This window comes from Phacochoerus africanus, chromosome 7 (assembly GCF_016906955.1).
Source record: "Phacochoerus africanus isolate WHEZ1 chromosome 7, ROS_Pafr_v1, whole genome shotgun sequence".
NCBI lineage: Eukaryota > Metazoa > Chordata > Mammalia > Artiodactyla > Suidae > Phacochoerus > Phacochoerus africanus.
The window spans coordinates 19,128,997-19,147,207 of NC_062550.1; the positions used below are offsets into that span (position 1 = coordinate 19,128,997).

Consider the following 18,211-nt stretch of genomic DNA (forward strand, 5'->3'; position numbering starts at 1 on the left):
TGCTCAGTGGGTTAAGGATGCAGCATGTCTGTGAGCTACAGTGTAAGTCACAGGCACGGCTCGGATCTGGTGTTGGTGTGGCTGTGGGGCAGGCTGGCGGCTATAGCTCTGATTAGACCCCTAGCCTAGGAATTTCCATATGCCTCAGGTGTGGCCCTAAAAAACAAACACAAAAAAGAATTAAACAAGTGTGATACCTGGCACATGGAGATGGAAAGTCAAATATCCCATAGAAGCTTAAACCTCTATTATCCACTTCTTTCCTCTCATTTTTAAATGGGTCACAAGTTTTTACTACAATTTTTCTATTATACGTATTCAATTCTGCAGAAAAATGCAAACATCACCTTTATTGCTAATATTTACATTTGGTTCTGTAAACAAAGTTGGCAAAATAAATCCTAAGAATTTGTATTTATTTATCTTCCCTTAGGGCTGCACGTGAGGCATATGGAGGTTCCCAGGCTAGGGGTCTAATTGAAGCTACAGCTGCTGGACTACACCACAGCCACAGCAACGCCGGATCCTTAACCCACTGAGTGAGGCCAGGGATCAAACCGGCCACCTCATGGTTCCTAGTTGGATTCATTTCTGCTGCGCCATGACAGGAACTACCAAAAGTCCTAAGAATTTTTATATATATTTATAATAATTTCAATACAATCTTCATCAATTCTGAAAGTTTTTTTTTTTTTTTTAAGTCTAAAAGTCAATAAAGGAGTTCTCTTGTGGCACAGTGGGTTAAGGTTCTGGCATTGTCACTGCAGTGGCTTGCGTTGCTTCTGTGGCTTGGGCTTGATCCCTGGCCCGGGAACTTCCACATGCTGTGTAAACGGCCAATAAAATAGCGAGTAAATACGGAAGTTGAAAGGGAAGAGAAAAACACTGACAATAGATTATTTGGATTTTCCTCTTCCCAAATATCTGAAACATCACACATACCACTGTTTTCATTGTGGCTTGTGAAACCTAAAAATTCTGACTTCTTTTCACTAGTCTGAAATAAGTTCAGCAGAGAGATTAGACCCGTGAGCTAGAAATTGTTTTCTTTTTGTTGAGTAAGAAGTTCAGTTCTTTTCTAATCAAGCTTCACATGTGGTTGCAGATTTTTAAAAATCTCTTCCTGATAATATTTTACCAGAAGGTAAACTTTTTTTTTTTTTTTTTGGTCTTTTTAGGGCCGTACTTGCGGCATATGGAGGCTCCCAGACTAGGGGTCGAATCAGACCTATAGTCGCTGGCCTACGCCAGAGCAACGCGGAATCCTTAACCCACTGAGTGAGGCCAGACATCGAACCTGCATCCTCGTGGATACCAGTCAGATTTGTTTTCGCTGAGCCACAACGGGAACTCTGCTATACTCTTGACGTCACATCCACTGGGCTCCTAGGATGACATCAGGATGGAGTCTGTGCCTGAGATGTTAGGTGTTCCTGTGAACTGGTGGTGGCTGACAGACCAGAATCATGAGCAAATATGGAATGAAGGTCTTTTCAGGTCCTCCAGATCCTTTGCTGGAAAGTGCGTAGTATCTGACTTCTGTTTTGGTTGAGATGTACACTTATCCGTACTGAAATTAGAAACTTTTAAGGAGTTCCTGTCATGGCTCATCGGTAAGGAACCTGACTAGTACCCATGAGGTTGCAGGTTCGATTCCTGGCCTCGCTCAGTGGGTTAAAGATCCATCGTTGCTGTGAGCTGTGGTGTGGGTCGCAGATGCAGCTCGGATCCCATGTTACTGCAGCTGTGGTGCAGGCTGGCAGCTGTAGCTCCAGTTCGACCCCTAGTCTGGGAACTTCCATATGCCATGGGTGTGGCCCTAAAAAGCAAAAAAAAAAAAAAAGGGAGAAAGAAACTTGTATACATGTCTGTGGTCTACATGGATAGTGATCTACCCTGAGTTCTTCTAAACTATTTTCATTTATAATTAATTTATGTTTAGAAACATCAAGAATGGGAGTTCCCGTCATGGCGCAGTGGTTAATGAATCTGACTAGGAACCATGAGGTTGCGGGTTCGATCCCTGGCCTTGCGTGGCTTAAGGATCTGGCATTGCCGTGAGCTGTGGTGTAGGTCGCAGACACGGCTTGGATCCCATGTTGCTGTGGCTCTGGCGTAGGCCAGTGGCTACAGCTCCAATTGGAACCCTAGCCTGGGAACCTCCATATGCCTCGGGAGCGGCCCCAGAAAAGGCAAAAAAAAAAGACAGAAACATCAAGAATGCATTTCTGTTCATTTTTATGCGGAGGGAGATGTGCAAAATTTTGTTATACGTCATTTTCGGCTAGCTTGGACATGGAACATTTATCGAATGTTTTCTCGTCAAGCCTCTCAATTCATCTGATGGGTAGACAAATATGTTCTGAAATAAACAGTTTTGGTCAGGTTTCTGGGTTTCTTTATATAGGAAATGCTGCTCAGTCACCTGTCCCTTATCTTCCCTGAAGTCTTACTGACACGTATGTTGCAATTCTAGCTTTTTTTTTTTTTTTTTGTCTTTTTGTTGTTGTTGTTGTTGTTGCTATTTCTTGGGCCGATGCCGCGGCATATGGAGGTTCCCAGGCTAGGGGTCAAATCGGAGCTGCAGCCACCGGCCTACGCCAGAGCCACAGCAACGTGTGATCTAAGCCGCGTCTGCAACCTACACCACAGCTCTCGGCAACACCGGATCATTAACCCACTGAGCAAGGGCAGGGACCGAACCCACAACCTCATGGTTCCTAGTCGGATTCGTTAACCACTGCGCCACGACGGGAACTCCCCTAGCTTTTTTTTACATTCAAAGTCAAAAACTAACTTAAATACGGTATCGTCAACAACTTGACAGTGATTTCTCTGAGCGAAGTTTCTGTGTTGATCACATAGAAGATGTGGCTCATTATCTTTGACCTTTACAAAAAGCTTTTCTTTCTTTCTTTTTTTTTTTTTTTTTTTGGTGGGGGTGCTGTACCTGCTGTGGCATGCAGAAGTTCCTGGGCTAGGGATCAAACACTACAGCAGTGACAGCGCCAGACCCTTAACCCACTGAGCCACAAGGGAACTCCACGAAAGGCTTTTTGAGGCTACCTTGTCTTGCTTTCTGTGTGCCAATACCTACTCTTTCCCCCAGACCACTTACAGAGGTGCCTGATTTCTTGAGTAAATACAATTCTATTTCCTTTTGTTCAATGTAGCATCTAATGTCATCAATATGAAGAATTTTTACTCATAATAAGGCATTTGATAATATACTATTTCAAATCGTGGTTGTTACTAGCTTTCTAATGATTTTCCTATGCTCAGATCTACTGATCATGATCTGGATCAAACCCACATCACAGCAGCAACCCAAGCCACTGCAATGACGACACCGGATCCTTAAACCACTGCACCACAAGGGAACTCTAATTTAGCCGCCTTTATTTATGTATGTATTTAGTGTCTTTTTTCTTTCTTTCTTTTTTTTTTTAGGGCTGCACCCAAGGTATATGGAAGTTCCCAGACTAGGGGTTGAGTTGGAGCTGTAGCTGCCGGCCTACGCCACAGCCACAGCAATGCCAGATCCGAGCTGCATCTGCAACCTACACCACAGCTCTTGGCAACACCAGATCCTTAACCCACTGAGCGAGGCCAGGGATTGAACCTGCATCCTCATGGATATTAGATTCATTTCCACTATGCCATGATGGGAACTCCACAGCTTCCTTTATTTTTTTATTTTTTTAGGGGCCACACCTGTGGCATATGGACGTTCCCAGGCTGGGGGGGCAAACTGGAGCTGCAGCTGATGGCCTATGCCACAGCCACGGCAACGCCAGATCCAAGCCATGTGTGCAACCTACACTGCCGCTCATGGCAACGCCAGATCCTTAACCCACTGAGTGGGGCCAGGGATTGAACCTGCATCCACATGGATTCTGGTTACATTCGTTACCATTGAGCCACAACAGGAACTCCTAGCCTCCTTTTTATCTGAAATAAGATAACTGGTATCTTTTCTGAGCAATCCTTCAGTTTGCCCTCTGAGATCCTCACTGTCCTTTTGCAGTTTTTCAGATGAAAATGGTGACAGAAGGTTATTCTTCATAAAATACTTTTCCCCAAAGTGGCTTATGTTTGGATTTTTCTAGTTTGTTATGTTTTCAAAGAGTTCAATGATTTGGTTTTGTTTTTTTTTTTTGTCTTTTTGCCATTTCTTGGGCCGCTCCCGCGGCATATGGAGGTTCCCAGGCTAGGGGTCTCATCGGAGCTGTAGTCTCCAGCCTACGCCAGAGCCACAGCAATGCGGGATCGGAGCTGCGCCTGCAACCTACACCACAGCTCACGGCAACGCAGGATCCTTAACCCACTGAGCAAGTTCAGGGATCAAACCCACAACCTCATGGTTCCTGGTCGGATTTGTTAACCACTGCGCCACGACGGGAACTCCTGTTTTGTTTTTTCATTTTGACTTGGATTCCACCCTGGAAGTGTCCTTTGCTGTGGATCCTCATGGCTCTGGAGCCCATGGCAGCCACCTGGGACGTCCTTGCTGGGTCCAGAGAGGGTGTCATGTTGGTGGCTGTGGAAACACGGCTCCTCAGGCCTGCTGACTGGCCGGTCGCCTCTTCCTTTCTGGGGGTCACCAAGCACTACCCACTGCTTTTTTAAAAAACTGTTCCTATATATGAATTCCATTTGTCTTGTTCCAGTCATACACGCACTACAGAATTTTCAGAGTTGGCTGCAGTGACCCCACTTCTTTCTTTTTTTGTTTTTTGGCCATGGTTCGCAGCACCTGATGTGGGAATCTCAGTTCCCAGACCAGGGATTGAACCGTGTGGTGAAAGCGCAGTGTCCCAACCAGGAGGCCACCAGGGAACTCTCTGTACCCACTTCTTTTCGTTTTTGGCTGCACCCATGGCATGCAGAAGTTCCCAGGCCAGAATCGAAGCCAGACCACAGCAATAACTCATGCCGCAGCAGTGACAATGCCAGATCCTTAACTCGCCGAGCCAGCAGGGAACTCCTATTACCTACTTCTTTCTTTCTCTCTTTCTTTCTCCCTTCTCTTCCCTTATCTTCTCTTTTTCAGCTGCCCCAGCAGCATATGGAAGTTCCTGAGCCAGGGATCGAATCTGAGCCAGAGCTGTGACCTACACTGCAGTGGCAGCAATGCCGGATCCTTAACCCACTGTGCCAGGCCAGGGATTGAACTGGAGCCTCTGCAGTGACAAGCCAGATCATTAACCCACTGTGCCACAGCAGGAACTCCTATCCACCCCTTAATGTAAGTCTTTTATATAAAATTACCCCTAACATCCAGTGAAGATAGAAGGAACAGTGAGATCAGGAGATTTGTTGGTGAGAATGACAGGTAAAAGATGGAAGTGCTATTTTCAAATAAAAGGCTTTGGTTGGAGTTCCATCGTGGTGCAGTGGAAACGAATCCGACTAAGAACCATGAAGTTGCGGGTTCGATCCCTGGCCTCTCTCAGTGGGTTAAGGATCTGGTGTTGCCATGAGCTGTGGCGTAGGTCGCAGATGCAGCTCAGATCCCGTGTTGCTGTGGCTGTGGTGTAGGCCAGCAGCTGTAGCTCCCATTCGACCCCTCGCCTGGGAACCTCCATATGCTACAGGTGCAGCCCTAAAAAGCAAAATAATAATAATAATAATAATAAAAGGCTTTGTTTGAAAAATAAAAATAAAAAAGGCTTTGGTGAGGTAGAGGTAGTGGACAAAGAGGCAACAAAACATGGCACCACTGAGATGAGAAGACCCTAGGGTGGGAGAGAATAAGCCGGAAACTAAGGGACTTGTTTGACTTGCTTTGATGCTAAGGACCTGGTGATGTCACTGTACCTTGAGGGAACCACTAAGGGAAAAGAACACTCTTCTATTCTTCCAAACCCAAGGTGTCTGCAGGAACAGAAGAGGTAATTTTCTCTGGTTCCCGAGGGAAAGCTAAGCAGAAGGTCGCCCTGTGGCCTTCTCGCCTGGGGGAGGACAGGCTAGTTGGGATGCTTGCTACTTTGCAGAACCTGCTGTCCTGCCACTCGGCTCTCATGTCTTTTTCCTCCAAGCTTCCCTTTGCCCACCCTCCAGATTACCTGTTGATGAAAGAAGTTGTTGGCACTTTGTTCAAATCGTTCATCTTTGGTTTCCACAGTTTTTCCCAACTTCTGCAGTACCTGCGGATATAAATCAGAGAGGTCCACGAGGAGGTTACAGTCAAGTCTCTCTTATCTGTTGGTCTCACACGGCCCTGACTTCTCTGGGTCTCAGATGCATCTGAAGGGATGTGCTCACATCAGCCCAACAGAATTAGAAACACAGGGTGTTCCTGAAAAATCAAGCACGGGTTCTTCTCAAATTGGGGTGGTCCTGGGAGTATGCAGCCATGTGCTAGGGGGTAGATATCAAGCCCGGAACAGGAGTTCCTGCTACGGCGCAACAGGATCAGCAGTGTCTCTGTAGTGCTGCGTTGCTGGTTCGATCCCTGGCCTGGCACAGTGGGTTAAGGATCCTGTGTTGCCACAGCTGTGGTATAGATGGTACCTGCAGCTGGGACCTGATCCCTGGTCTAGGAACCCCATATGCTGCAGGGCATTAAAAAAAAAAAAAAAAGGGAAACCCAGAATAAATAATGAATATGTTACTGGAATGAAATGGTTATTTACAATAGCAATTGTGGTTTGCTTGGGGCAGGGCGGAGGAGGAAGTGTCATATTAAAACAAGGATTAGGAGTTCCTGTTGTGACTCATCGGTAATGAACCCGACTAGTATCCACGAAGACTCGGGTTCAATCCCTGGCCCTGCTCAGTGGGTTAGGGATCCAGTGCTGCTGTGATAGGTTGCAGACGCAGCTCAGAGCTGGCCTTCCTGTGGCTGTGGTGGAGGCCGGCAGCTCTACCTCCAACGTGACCCCTAGCCCGGGCGCTTCCATGTGCCCCAGGTACGGCCCTAAAAAGACAAAGACCCAACAGACAAGTCAAGGATTAATTAGAAGAATGTAAAATGTGTATGGCTTTTAAAGATAAAACATGAGTCTTAAAGGCATTTTCTACATGAGAGACCCTCTTCCAGCCAGAGCAGCAGATTTTCTTGATAGATGAGGCTAGAGAGGCGGGCAGGAGACTCTTTTCTTCTGAAGGGCCTTCTGGAAAACGTTGAGAAGCCCTGAGAGAATGCATTTGAAACTCAGCTAGAAACAAATGCTGTCTGCGTGTATCTCCTGTCCCCTGACCCTGAGAGCCGGCCATCACACTGGCCTCAGGGCTGGTGCAAAGGGCATGGGAATGAGAAAGACGCAGTTCCTGTTCTTACAAGGGACACTCACTTACAGACAAGTGAGAAAGCCCCGACTCTCCTGTGTGTAAGGTGGAGGCACCACCATAGCCCAGGCCCAAGTCCGAACCAGGAGCTGCCCTCCACTGCTCCCCCATTCCTTCCTTCCTCCAGCCCCGCACCACGGCCACCTCTGGAAACCACGCCGTGCCTCCCAGTCTCACTGGCACAGCTTGCGTCTGGGCCCTCGCGCCTTCCCTCCTGCCTGCTCCGACGGGCCCGTCGTGCTGCTGCTTCGAAGCATTCTCTGCTCACCTGCTCAACAAATTTTTATCAAATGCCCATTACGTGTGTATCTACAGTAAGCGTTCACTCGCTAGCTCTGTATGGGTCTCAGTGACCTGACCCTTCATTAAGCCTACCTCTCATGATGCCTCCCTCCCAAGGTCTCCCTCTCTAACACTTTTTTGGTTTTCTAAGAAGCCACACTGTTGCCTCTTGCAGACGCTGGTCCCTCTCTCTGGAATATTCTTCCTGACCGTATGGGTCAGGCAACTATCTGAAACAACCGAATTCATGTGCTGTAGATCCTCTGTGACACTTAACCGCATCTACTTCGTCCCACTGATCAAGCCACAGCCCTCCCTTCTAGACACACAGAACGTCCACCCTTGAATACACTTCCATTGCTGTCTTATTATTTGCATGTATCTATGGCTCCTCAACTGTGTGCTCCTTGAGGACTGGGCTCTTGCCTTACTCATTCAGACTTCTCAGGATCCAGCAAACAGATTCTTAAATAGGAAGGAGGAGTGCCCGTCGTGCTGCAGTGGCTAATGAATCCGACCAGGAACCATGAGGTTGTGGGTTCCATCCCTGGCTTTGCTCAGCAGGTTAAGGATCTGGCGTTGCTGTGAGCTGTGGTGTAGGTTGCAGATGTGGCTCAGATCTTGTATTGCTGTGGCTGTGGCGTAGACCGGCAGCAAAAGCTCCGATGAGACCCCTAGCCTGGGAACCTCCATATGCTGTGGGTATGGCCCTAAAAGGCAAAAAAAAATAATAAATAAATAAATAATTTAAACAGGAAGGAGAGTGAGACAGACACAGAAGGGGACCAATGGGCTTGGCCTGAAATCAGGATCTTGCTAGACTGGAATAAAGGAAAAAGGGCCACCGTGGAAAGAGCCAAGACACAGGAGTAGGCAAATTCACAGCAGCTTCAGGAGATGGCTCAGCACGGCTGGTTTAGGGTGTGTCACAGGAAGACTAGAGTCTCACCGTGAAAGACTCTGATTCACATGAGAAAGTGAGTGCCCAGGACTTGGGCATGAGGCAGGCTCTATGCAGACTGTGACTCAAGTGTCTCCATTCTTAATCCTGGGGTAACATCTTTTACTTCCAGAGCTCTCTCTACAGTGGTTAAGCTCAAGGTCTCAGAGTCAGACGGATGGATGCCCCCATCCTGGGCTTTTCCACTGACTGGCCTTTGGGCAAATTACTTCAACTCTTGAGCCTCAGTTTACAGAACCTGCTTTCCCTCATTAAGACAATAATAGCGCCTGAGAGTTCCCGTTGTGGCGCAGCAGACGTGAACCTGACTGGGAACCATGAGGTGGCAGGTTCGATCCCTTGCCTCACTCAGTGGGTTAAGGATCTGGCATTGCCATGAGCTGTGGTGAAGGTCACAGACGCAGCTCGGATCTGGTGTGGCTGTGGCTGTGGCATAGACTGGAAGCTGTAGCTCCGAATTGACCCCTAGCCTGGGAACCTCCATATGCCGTGGGTGCAGCCCTAAAAGGCAAAAAAAAAAAAAAATAGTATTAGCCCCTGGAGCTGTTAGGACAATTAAATGACATTACACACATAAATTGCTTTCACAGTGCTGCCCTATGGTGAGTTCTTGATACAAATCCACTATCATTGTGTCTAGATCCACCCCCTTCCTTATAAACACAGGTCTTTATTTCCTTTCCAGTTTAGCTGTACGTGTATGTCTGTGTCTCTGCTCCACCTCACTTAACACCAGCCCTGGGTGTGCAGAATTGCTCATCTTTCTGGGCTCCACCTTCTCCCCCACAACCAAACACAGTCCTCCACCAAGAAAGTTGCAAAACCACCTTGTGTAGTGGTAAGCGCAGCTCTCACTTCCTTCCTGCTTCCCGCCCCTCCCTTCCTTTGCCTGGGGCTTGGTTCTTCTTAGGTGGAGGGGGGCTGAAAGGAGAGAGAGTTCAGTCTAGAGTGAATGTGGGCACACCCCAGAGAAGACCAACATCCCCAACCCCAAGAAGCTCAAGGCAAAAAGGCTGGGAGGGGAGTTCCCATAGTGTCTCAGTGGAAATGAACCTGACTAGCATCCATGAGGACACAGGTTCGATGCCTGGCCTCGCTCAGGGGGTTAAGGATTCAGGGTTGCTGTGAGCTGTGTGTAGGTCGCAGACACAGCTCTGATTCGACTCCTAGCCTGGGACCCTCCATATGCCACAGGTGCAGCCCTAAAAAACAACAACAACAACAAAAAAAAACAACAAAACAAACAAACAAAAAAGGCTCAGAGGGTGTGGGAAGCTGTGTGTTTTGAGGGAACACTTCCCACTTTCAATTTTGAAACTGAGACGATGAGTATCATCGCCCTGAAAACAGAACCCAGTGTCCTGGGCCCAAAGTATTTGTTGCCTTTTTTTTTCTTTTTTTGTCTTTTTGCTATTTCTTTGGGCTGCTCCTGTGGCATATGGAGGTTGCCAGGCTAGGGGTCCAATCGGAGCTGTAGCCACCAGCCTACGCCAGAGCCACAGCAACGCGGGATCCGAGCCGCGTCTGCAACCTACACCACAGCTCACGGCAACGCCGGATCGTTAACCCACTGAGCAAGGGCAGGGACCGAACCCCCAACCTCCTGGTTCCTAGTCGGATTCGTTAACCACTGCGCCACGACGGGAACTCCTGGGATCCCTTCCTAATGAAAGCCCACACAATCCCAATCCCCAAAGTCCTGCACTGAGAATTCTGCCCCAACGCGTCTGGCCTAGCAGCTGAGACGTAGGAATACAGATACTTGGAAAGAGCAGGGACAAGAGAAAAAGTAAACATGGCAAAATGTTACCCCTTGGTGAAAGAGGCGAAGAATATTCTACTTCATGGACTTAGGTTAACTTTGGTGTAGGACGGGGTGGAAATCACCACAGACAGGGGTGGTGGCTACAGTTCCCCAGCATGACCCCCTCTCATAATCATTTATGACATTTTCGTTAATTCTCTCAGTTGGAGTAATCTGAAGAGGGCCTGGATTTTAGATATCACAGAATTCTTCTTTTTCATCTTTTTAGGGCTGCACCCACGGCATATAGATGTTCCCAGGCTAGGGGTGGAATCAGAGCTGCAGCTGCCGGCCTACACCATAGCTCACGGCCACGCTGGATCCTTAACCCACTGAGCAAGGCCAGGGATCGAACCCGAGTTTGCATGGATACGAGTTGGTTTCGTGACGGCTGAGGCACAGGAGGACTTCCAAGATAGTACAGAATTTTGTTTACAAATTTTTTCTTACATGTGATAATACTCCAGTTTTTTAAATATAATCCTTATTTTTAAGACATATGCTAAAGTGGGCTCTCCTCAACACAGCCCTAGTACATTTTCCAGTCTTTTCTTCCACCACTCCCTGTGTTCCAGCTCAGCTGCATTTCTGACTATTCTGCCTAAAAGGATTTCCAGATTCCATGCCTTGCTCACGCTAGCATTCCTCAGCTGGAATGAATGTTCTCTCGCAACTTGCCTGAGGAAATACTAATCAGCCATAATTCCTATCTCAACTTCAGCCCTGACTACAAAACCTCCTTCTCTTTTCCTCCACACTTCAGTCCTCAGAATTCCCACAGAGGAGCATCATTAGGTTAGTTCTTTTACCTTAAAAAAATTTCTTTTTTTTTTTCTGTCTTTTAGGGCCACCCCCGTGGCATATGGAAGTTCCCAGGTGAGGGGTTGAATCAGAGCTACAGCTGCTGCTGGTTTATCCCAAAGCCACAGTAACATCAGATCCGAGCTGCATCTGCAACCTACCCCACAGCTCACAGCAACGCCAGATCCCTGACCCACTGAGCGAGGCCAGGGATTGAACCTGCAACCGCATGGATACTAGTCAGATGCGTTCCTGTTGCACCATGACGGGTACGCCCTCTGTAAACATTGCTGAAGGAACCCTCTGGGATGTAAGTTGAATAAACCTCAACAGAGGGAAAAAAAACCAACCAAGGCGTGGTCAACAATGACCGGCCTTTCTTGGGGGAATCTGGGCTGCTTCAGGAAAATCACCAACAGACGGTGAAAGCAGTAGTTTGAAATGTGAGATGTATCGTACTGTAAAAACACAACAAAGCCAGACTCATCCTGAGTCTGAGTGGGAACTGGAAAATAAAACAAGAAGAAAGCTTCGGGGTTCCCGTCGTGGCTCAGAGGTTAACGAATCCGACTAGCATCCATGAGGACGCAGGTTCGATCCCTGGCCTCGGCAGTGGGGTAAGGATTCGGCATTGTTGTGGCTGTGGCTGTGGTGTAGGCCATAGGCCGGCAGCTGCAGCTCTGATTTGACCCCTAGCCTGGGAACCTCCATATTTGGGGGGGCGGCCCTAAAAAGACCAAAAAAAAAAGAAGAAAGCTTCATCTCCACTGTGTTTAACAGTCACCAGCCCCTTCACTCCTAGCTCCGCTCCTGAGAGGAGATGGGCAGGAAGTGGGCAAGCACAGCAGGAAGTGGGGGGGAGGCAGATGTAGGAGCCGGTGGTCACATCAGGAACCTTGTAAAGAGAGCAGCCTGAGATTGGGATCCTAAGGCGCGACAGCTGGGTTTCAGGGATAAATTCTGCCGCTTGCCTTTGGAGCCTTGTTTCCGCATTTCTAAAATTGGGAGACTAATAACATGCGGAAAGGGCTGAAAAGATGAAGTGAGATCGTATCCTGAGAATGTGGGCTCCATACAGGGAGAGATCAGGTCTTTTTCGTGTTCCTGTTCTCTGTCCAGAGCAGGCACTTGATTTTTTTTTCTTTTTCTTTTTACAGCTGCACCTGCAGCATATGGAAGTTCCTGGGCAGCAGCTGCCGACCTCAGCCAAGCCACAAGTACAGCCACGCTGGATCTGAGCTGCATGTGCGATCTACACTGCAGCTTGCAGCAACGCTAGATCCTTAACCCACTGACCGAGGCCAGGGATTGAAACAGCCTCCTCATGGACACGGTGCCAGGTTCTTAACTGGCTGAGCCACAATGGGAACTCCAGCACTGGATATCCTACACGTTACTTATTACATATTACTCAGAAGATTACAGCCAACCACTTATAGTAAAAAAATGCAAAGTACAGTCAACTACTTATAGTAAAAATGCAAAGAGTCTTTTGACTATAACCTTCTCCTTCCTTTTTTTTTTTTTTTTGGCCATACCCATGGCACGTGGAAGTTCCCGGGCCAAGGACTGAACCTGTTCCACAGTAGCAATCCAAGCCGCCACAGGGACAACGCTGGATCCTTAACCCACTGCACCACAAGAGAATCCCAACCTTCTCCCTCTTTATCTTGCCTTCCATTAACTTCCCAAGACTCCAGAACTCGGGTTGGCTGAGCTGAGCTCTTACTCCCAACCCCGGCCACTCCCATCCTATTAGGCGACACCCACCACCTCTAGGTTACCAGCTGTACTGCTCCAAGTTCAATGTCCGTCTGCCCTTGTGTCTAAGGCTGGGTTCAGAGTATCTTGGTTTCTGCAACAACCTGGGGGTTCCTTCGGGCCCACGGGAGCTGGTTCCTCTCTCTGCCTTCTCAGCCTTCAGACTGGGAAGACGAGGGTATACCTAAGTGGCTGGTCAAATACTTGGCAAGTATTTGACTCTGAGGCTGGAGGAGTCCCCTCCCCTCCTCATTCTGGTGTCCTTATCAAACTGAGTTTCCAAATCACTGAACATCAACTGTCTTGTTTTACAGACTCTGAAGCGCAGGAATGTTTTTATTTGAGGCTTCAGAGTCCATGCTGAGAAAAAGAGAGTACTTAGAAAAAGTCAGGGCATGGTGTTTTTTTGTTTGTTTTTAATGACCACACCCACAGCCTATGGAAGTTCCTGGGCCAGGGGCTGAATCCGAGCTGCAGCTATGACCTACACCACAGCAGCAGCAATGCCGGATCCTTTAACCCATTGAGCTGGGCTGGGGATTGAACCCATGCCTCCACGGCAACTCAAGTGGGGATTAGTGTTGATAGGCTGGATGAGAGTAGAAGGTAAGAGTGGGGTAAAATCAATTGCTGTGTCTTTTAGAAATAACTATTATCCACAAGTTTTTGGTCACTGAGGATCTCTTTGTTTTTCCAAGCCATAGAGCAGCTAGCCTTCTCCTCTTCCTCCACAAGTATTTCTTTTTTTTTTTGCCTTTTGTCTTTTTAGGGCCACACCTGCGGCATATGGAGGTTCCCAGGCTAGGGGTCCCATCAGAGCTATAGCTGCCAGCCTACGCCACAGCCACAGCCACACCAGATCCGAGCCACGTCTGCGACCTTCACCACAGGTCACAGCAACGCAGGATCCTTAATCCACTGAGTGAGGTCACGGATCGAACCCGCAACCTCATGGTTCCTAGTTGGATTCGTTAACCACTGCGCCATGACGGGAACTCCCACAACTACTTCTAACTAGACCTTCCCGTAGGCTGTGATCTTGATCAGATTTGTAACTAGACAGCCTTGGGAGAGGCCAAAACCTTGATCTAGGTGAAGTTAGGGTAAGGTGGAATAACAAAGTCTAGCCACACACAAAACTTCTCCTTTTCCTCTGCTCGTTCACATGACCCCAACTTCCTCAGACAAAGAAAAGAAAAATACACACACACACATATACATGAATTCCTCGTTCCCCTTCCATTATGAGCCTCCTAAAGATAGGGACTACATCTATGGTCCATCGATTCTCTGCTAATTCCACTTGGGACAGCTGGTTGTCTTTAACCCTTCCCAGCACTGAAGTTAGTGCTTTAGTGCTCTGCTTTTAGAAGATGGTACAAATGTTTTAATTCTTCAGCAGGACTTATTCATCCAAATGCTTCTAAGACCGTGAAGTCTTAGAAAACGAAAATTCTCTCTCAGGTCCTTCTCATCTCTCTCTCTCTCTCCCTCCCCTTTTCCTTCCGGCCTATTCATTTGCCAGTACCATCTTACCTAACCAGAGTGTTAGTAAGTGGAATGCAGGGGTTCAGGTTGGAAACAAAGAAAATACTTTGGACAGGTGGAAACAAGAATGCCACTGCACAAGCTTCTGTCCTGGCTCAGCAGTTAACAAGCCCAACTAGTATCCATGAGGACAAGGGTTCGATCCCTGGCCTCACTCAGTGGGTTAAGGATCCAGCGTTGCCGTGAGCTGTGGTGCAGGTTGAAGACGCGGCTTGGATCTTGCGTTGCTGTGGCTGTGGTGTAGGCCAGCAGCTGTAGCTCCAATTCAACCCCTGGCCTGGGAACCTCCATAAGTCAAGGGTGTGGCCCTTAAAAAAAAAAAAAAAAAGCCACTGCAATACGTGCAGCAGGGTTTGCACATCTACATAGGTAGGCAAGTAAGAGGTGGACAGACAGCCTATGTAAACGGAGCTGGGCGGGCCAGAGCTAAACTAGGACACAACGCAGAAAGAGGTGCTCCTTCCCCACCTTGAACCCGGGACTCTCCAATGCCAGGGAAAGCACAGGAAGCAGACACCGCTTCTGCTTACATCAGTTTAAGCAACACCCGCGGCCGGCCCAGGTAGAGAAAATCATGCAGAATTATGTGGACTCCCCGGCTCAGCTAACGGGTAGTGCTCGCTGGCAGCCCGGCTGGTCAGGGCTGTCTCATGACTCTGGGAAATGACCCTCTTTGAACCTTTAATTTCATCATCTGTAAAAAAAAAAAACACCACCCTGGGAGTTCCCGTCGTGGCGCAGTGGTTAACGAATCCGACTAGGAACCATGAGGTTGCGGGTTCGGTCCCTGCCCTTGCTCAGTGGGTTAACGATCCGGCGTTGCCGTGAGCTGTGGTGTAGGTTGCAGACGTGGCTCGGATCCTGCGTTGCTGTGGCTCTGGCGTAGGCCGGTGGCTACAGCTCTGATTAGACCCCTAGCCTGGGAACCTCCATATGCCGCGGGAGCGGCCCAGGGAAATAGCAAAAAGACCAAAAAAACAAAAACAAAAACAAAAAAACACACCACCCTGGCTGGGCGGCTAGGTCAAAATCTGGCACCCAGCAGTGGCCAACGTTCGTCCCTTTCCTTCGCTTCTTCTAGGCATCGTTTAAGGTTCCCAAGAGGGCGTTGGCGGGGGTCTCCTGCGCTCCCCGGTCCCTGCCCAAGACCCGGCGGCGAGGCTCTGCCTTCTCATCCATCTGGCTGTTTTCGTGGACACCCACTCCCCACTCACGTTTCCCGGGGGAAGCCAGACACCAGCCTCCCGGGCCCAGAGCACCTGCAGGCCTTGTTGCCGAGTCGGACCTCGGGCCCGGGCTCCGACCGCCTACCTTCTCCTGGGCCCGGTTGAGCGTCTTCTGCACCTGCTTGGCGAAGAGGCCCGCGACACCGCCCGTCTTGCCCTCGGCCATCCTGCCGGCTCCCTGGGGGCGGCCCGCCCTGGCCCGGCGCCCTGTGGTTTTCTCGAGGCCCCGGAGGAGGAAGTGCGGTTCCCAGCATGCCTCGCATCCGGCCCCGCGGGCGGGCCTCGCGCCGCCCTCCGCCCCGCCGCTCCGAGACCCGCGCGAGGCCCACCTGAGGCCCGGCCCGGCTCCGGGGTGCGGCCGGGGGCAGCGGGCAAGGGCCAAGGGAGCGCTTCTGCGGCCTGGGGCCGGGCTGCGCCGGCTCGCAGGAGACTGGAAACTCTGCCTGCACTCCAGGCCGGCCTCCGACCCTCCGGCCCTGAGGCAGGTGGAAGAACACCAGCCCCGTTGAAGAGCTTTCAAACGTGGGCCAAGACTCCCTTGGAATTCCCTGGTGGCCCAGCCGGTTAAGGATCCCGCATTGCCACTGCTGTGGCTCGGGTCGCGGGTTCGATCCCTGGCCCGGGAACTTCCACATGCCGTGACGGCAGCCAAAATAAATAAAAAGACACCTTCGTTCCCCGAGAGCCAATTAGCTCTAGGGGTCAGCACGGGAAAATAACTGAAACAATGAGACAGCAAATATTGTGATTTTCTCCTCTGCAGGAGGATTGGATGGGAAAATATGTTTGACTTTCATGGGTATGTGTACTGAGTCAGTCCCCAAGTAAAATGGATTTCTTACTCCAGGGTGCAGTTTTTAAAGATGTAAAGCCAGAGAGGTTGGCTCTAAACCGAGAACTGGGAGGGGTGGGGTGAGCAAAGCAGACAGGACTCCAGATCTGGATTTGAAAAGGCGGGACAACTGAGCTAGAAGGAGAAACAAGGATGCTTAAGAAGGGGGATCTTATTGAAGAACGCCTGAAGAGGAAGGAATGGAAGCCGCCAGATTTTGACCTAGCAGTCCATCCAGCGTGGGTTTTGTTTTTGTGTTTTTGACAGATGATGAAACTAAAGATTCAAAGAGGGTCATTTCCCAGAGTCATGAGACTGCACTGACCAGCCAGGCTGCCATCGAGCACCACCTGTTAGCCCAGCCCAGGAGTCCACGGGTGCCGGGGAAAGGGAGCAAATTTTTCTCGCTGGATCAACGAGTACAGTTGACTAGATGGAGGCAGAACATCAATTGTGTGTGTCGGGGTGAGACTGCTGAGACTACAATGGTTGCCTTTCTAGGTAGGTCTCCAAATGGAAATTACTCCCTGACCTGTTTGTGGGGATAGCTAGAAATTAGGACACTAGGTTTGAAGGAACCATTTACTCAAAGATTTTACAGTGCAGATAAAATTCCCTTAAGGAAAGGGAGAGGATCAAAATACACTTCCTAAGGCCTGGAGAGGAGAACTGGAGGTCTGAGACGCAATTGGAGGGTTTTGTCTGCTATTATCTTCCAGGTCATTCCCCCAAACAGATGTACTGCACTCAGGGTCAACCCTGACACACATTGCTGGGTGTTGGGAAGCCAAGGATGAATTTTTAAAATGTAATCCCTCAGGAGTTCTCGTCATGGCTCAGTGGTTAACAAATCTGACTAGCATCCATGAGGACGCAGGTTCGATCCCTGGCCTTGCTCAGTGGGTTAAGGATCCGATGTTGCTGTGAGCTGTGGTGTAGGTTGCAGATGTGGCTCGGATCTCGCATTGCTGTGGCTGTGGCGTAGGCTGGCAGCTACAGTTCCAATTTGACCCCTAGCTTGGGAACATCCATATGCTGTGGGTGTGGCCCTACAAAGCAAAAAAAGCAAAAAAAAAAGGTGATCCCTCAGAGTTCCCGTGTAGCTCAATGGGTTAAGGATCTGGCATTGTCACTGCAGTGGCTCAGGTCACTGCTGTGATGCGGGTTTGATCTCTGGCCTGGGAACGTCCACATGCTACGGGTGTGCCCCTCCCTCTCTCCCCAAATGTGGTTCTTGACTTTAAGATGCTTAAAGTCTGGGTGGGAGATAGGTTGGTAATCAGATGATTACAATGCTATGTGCTTGATTCATTGATATTGATGGATACAACTTTTTCAGGCAATAGGTCATCAGGCCTTTTTCTGTTATAATGTGAGCCATGGCCATGGTCTAGAAGGGACAAAGGGAAGAAAATGGTAGGCTTTGACCTTGGACGGGAAGAAGTAGGGGGAAGCGGGGAGATGGTGGTGCTGTGGGAACACTGAGAGAAGAAGGTGGTGATCGCAGGTGTGTCACTAGCAGAAGGCCTGTACCTGGGTCACTCTCAGGAATCCACAGCATCCTCGGCCAGGCAGCCCAGCCAATGTTTCCTAAGAAACCATCTTCAGTGCCAGTCTCTTGGGAACGGAAACCGATGGCCACCAAATCATGTAGTAATAGAGCAGAGAAAAAAAAAAAAAAACCTTAAGAAGTTAACTAGGTA

General features: G+C 49.2%; 1 protein-coding gene across 3 annotated transcripts in view; it reads right to left on the reverse strand.

Annotated features, from left to right (window-relative positions):
- The window catches only part of BIN2 (bridging integrator 2), a 39,485-nt gene extending 23,570 nt beyond the window's left edge, over nt 1–15,915 (reverse strand). The window contains exons 1-2 of one of the 3 annotated variants that reach the window (XM_047786648.1): nt 15,762–15,915; nt 6,069–6,149 (exon numbers count right to left, since the gene is read on the reverse strand). In XM_047786648.1, the coding sequence (XP_047642604.1) occupies nt 6,069–6,149; nt 15,762–15,842 (162 nt within the window). In that variant the 5' untranslated portion in view covers nt 15,843–15,915. Of the gene's footprint in view, nt 1–6,068; nt 6,150–15,664; nt 15,684–15,709 lie in introns of those variants that run through there. The other 2 variants (XM_047786649.1, XM_047786650.1) reach the window with 2 other exon arrangements.
- Nucleotides 15,916–18,211: the final 2,296 nt, after the last annotated feature.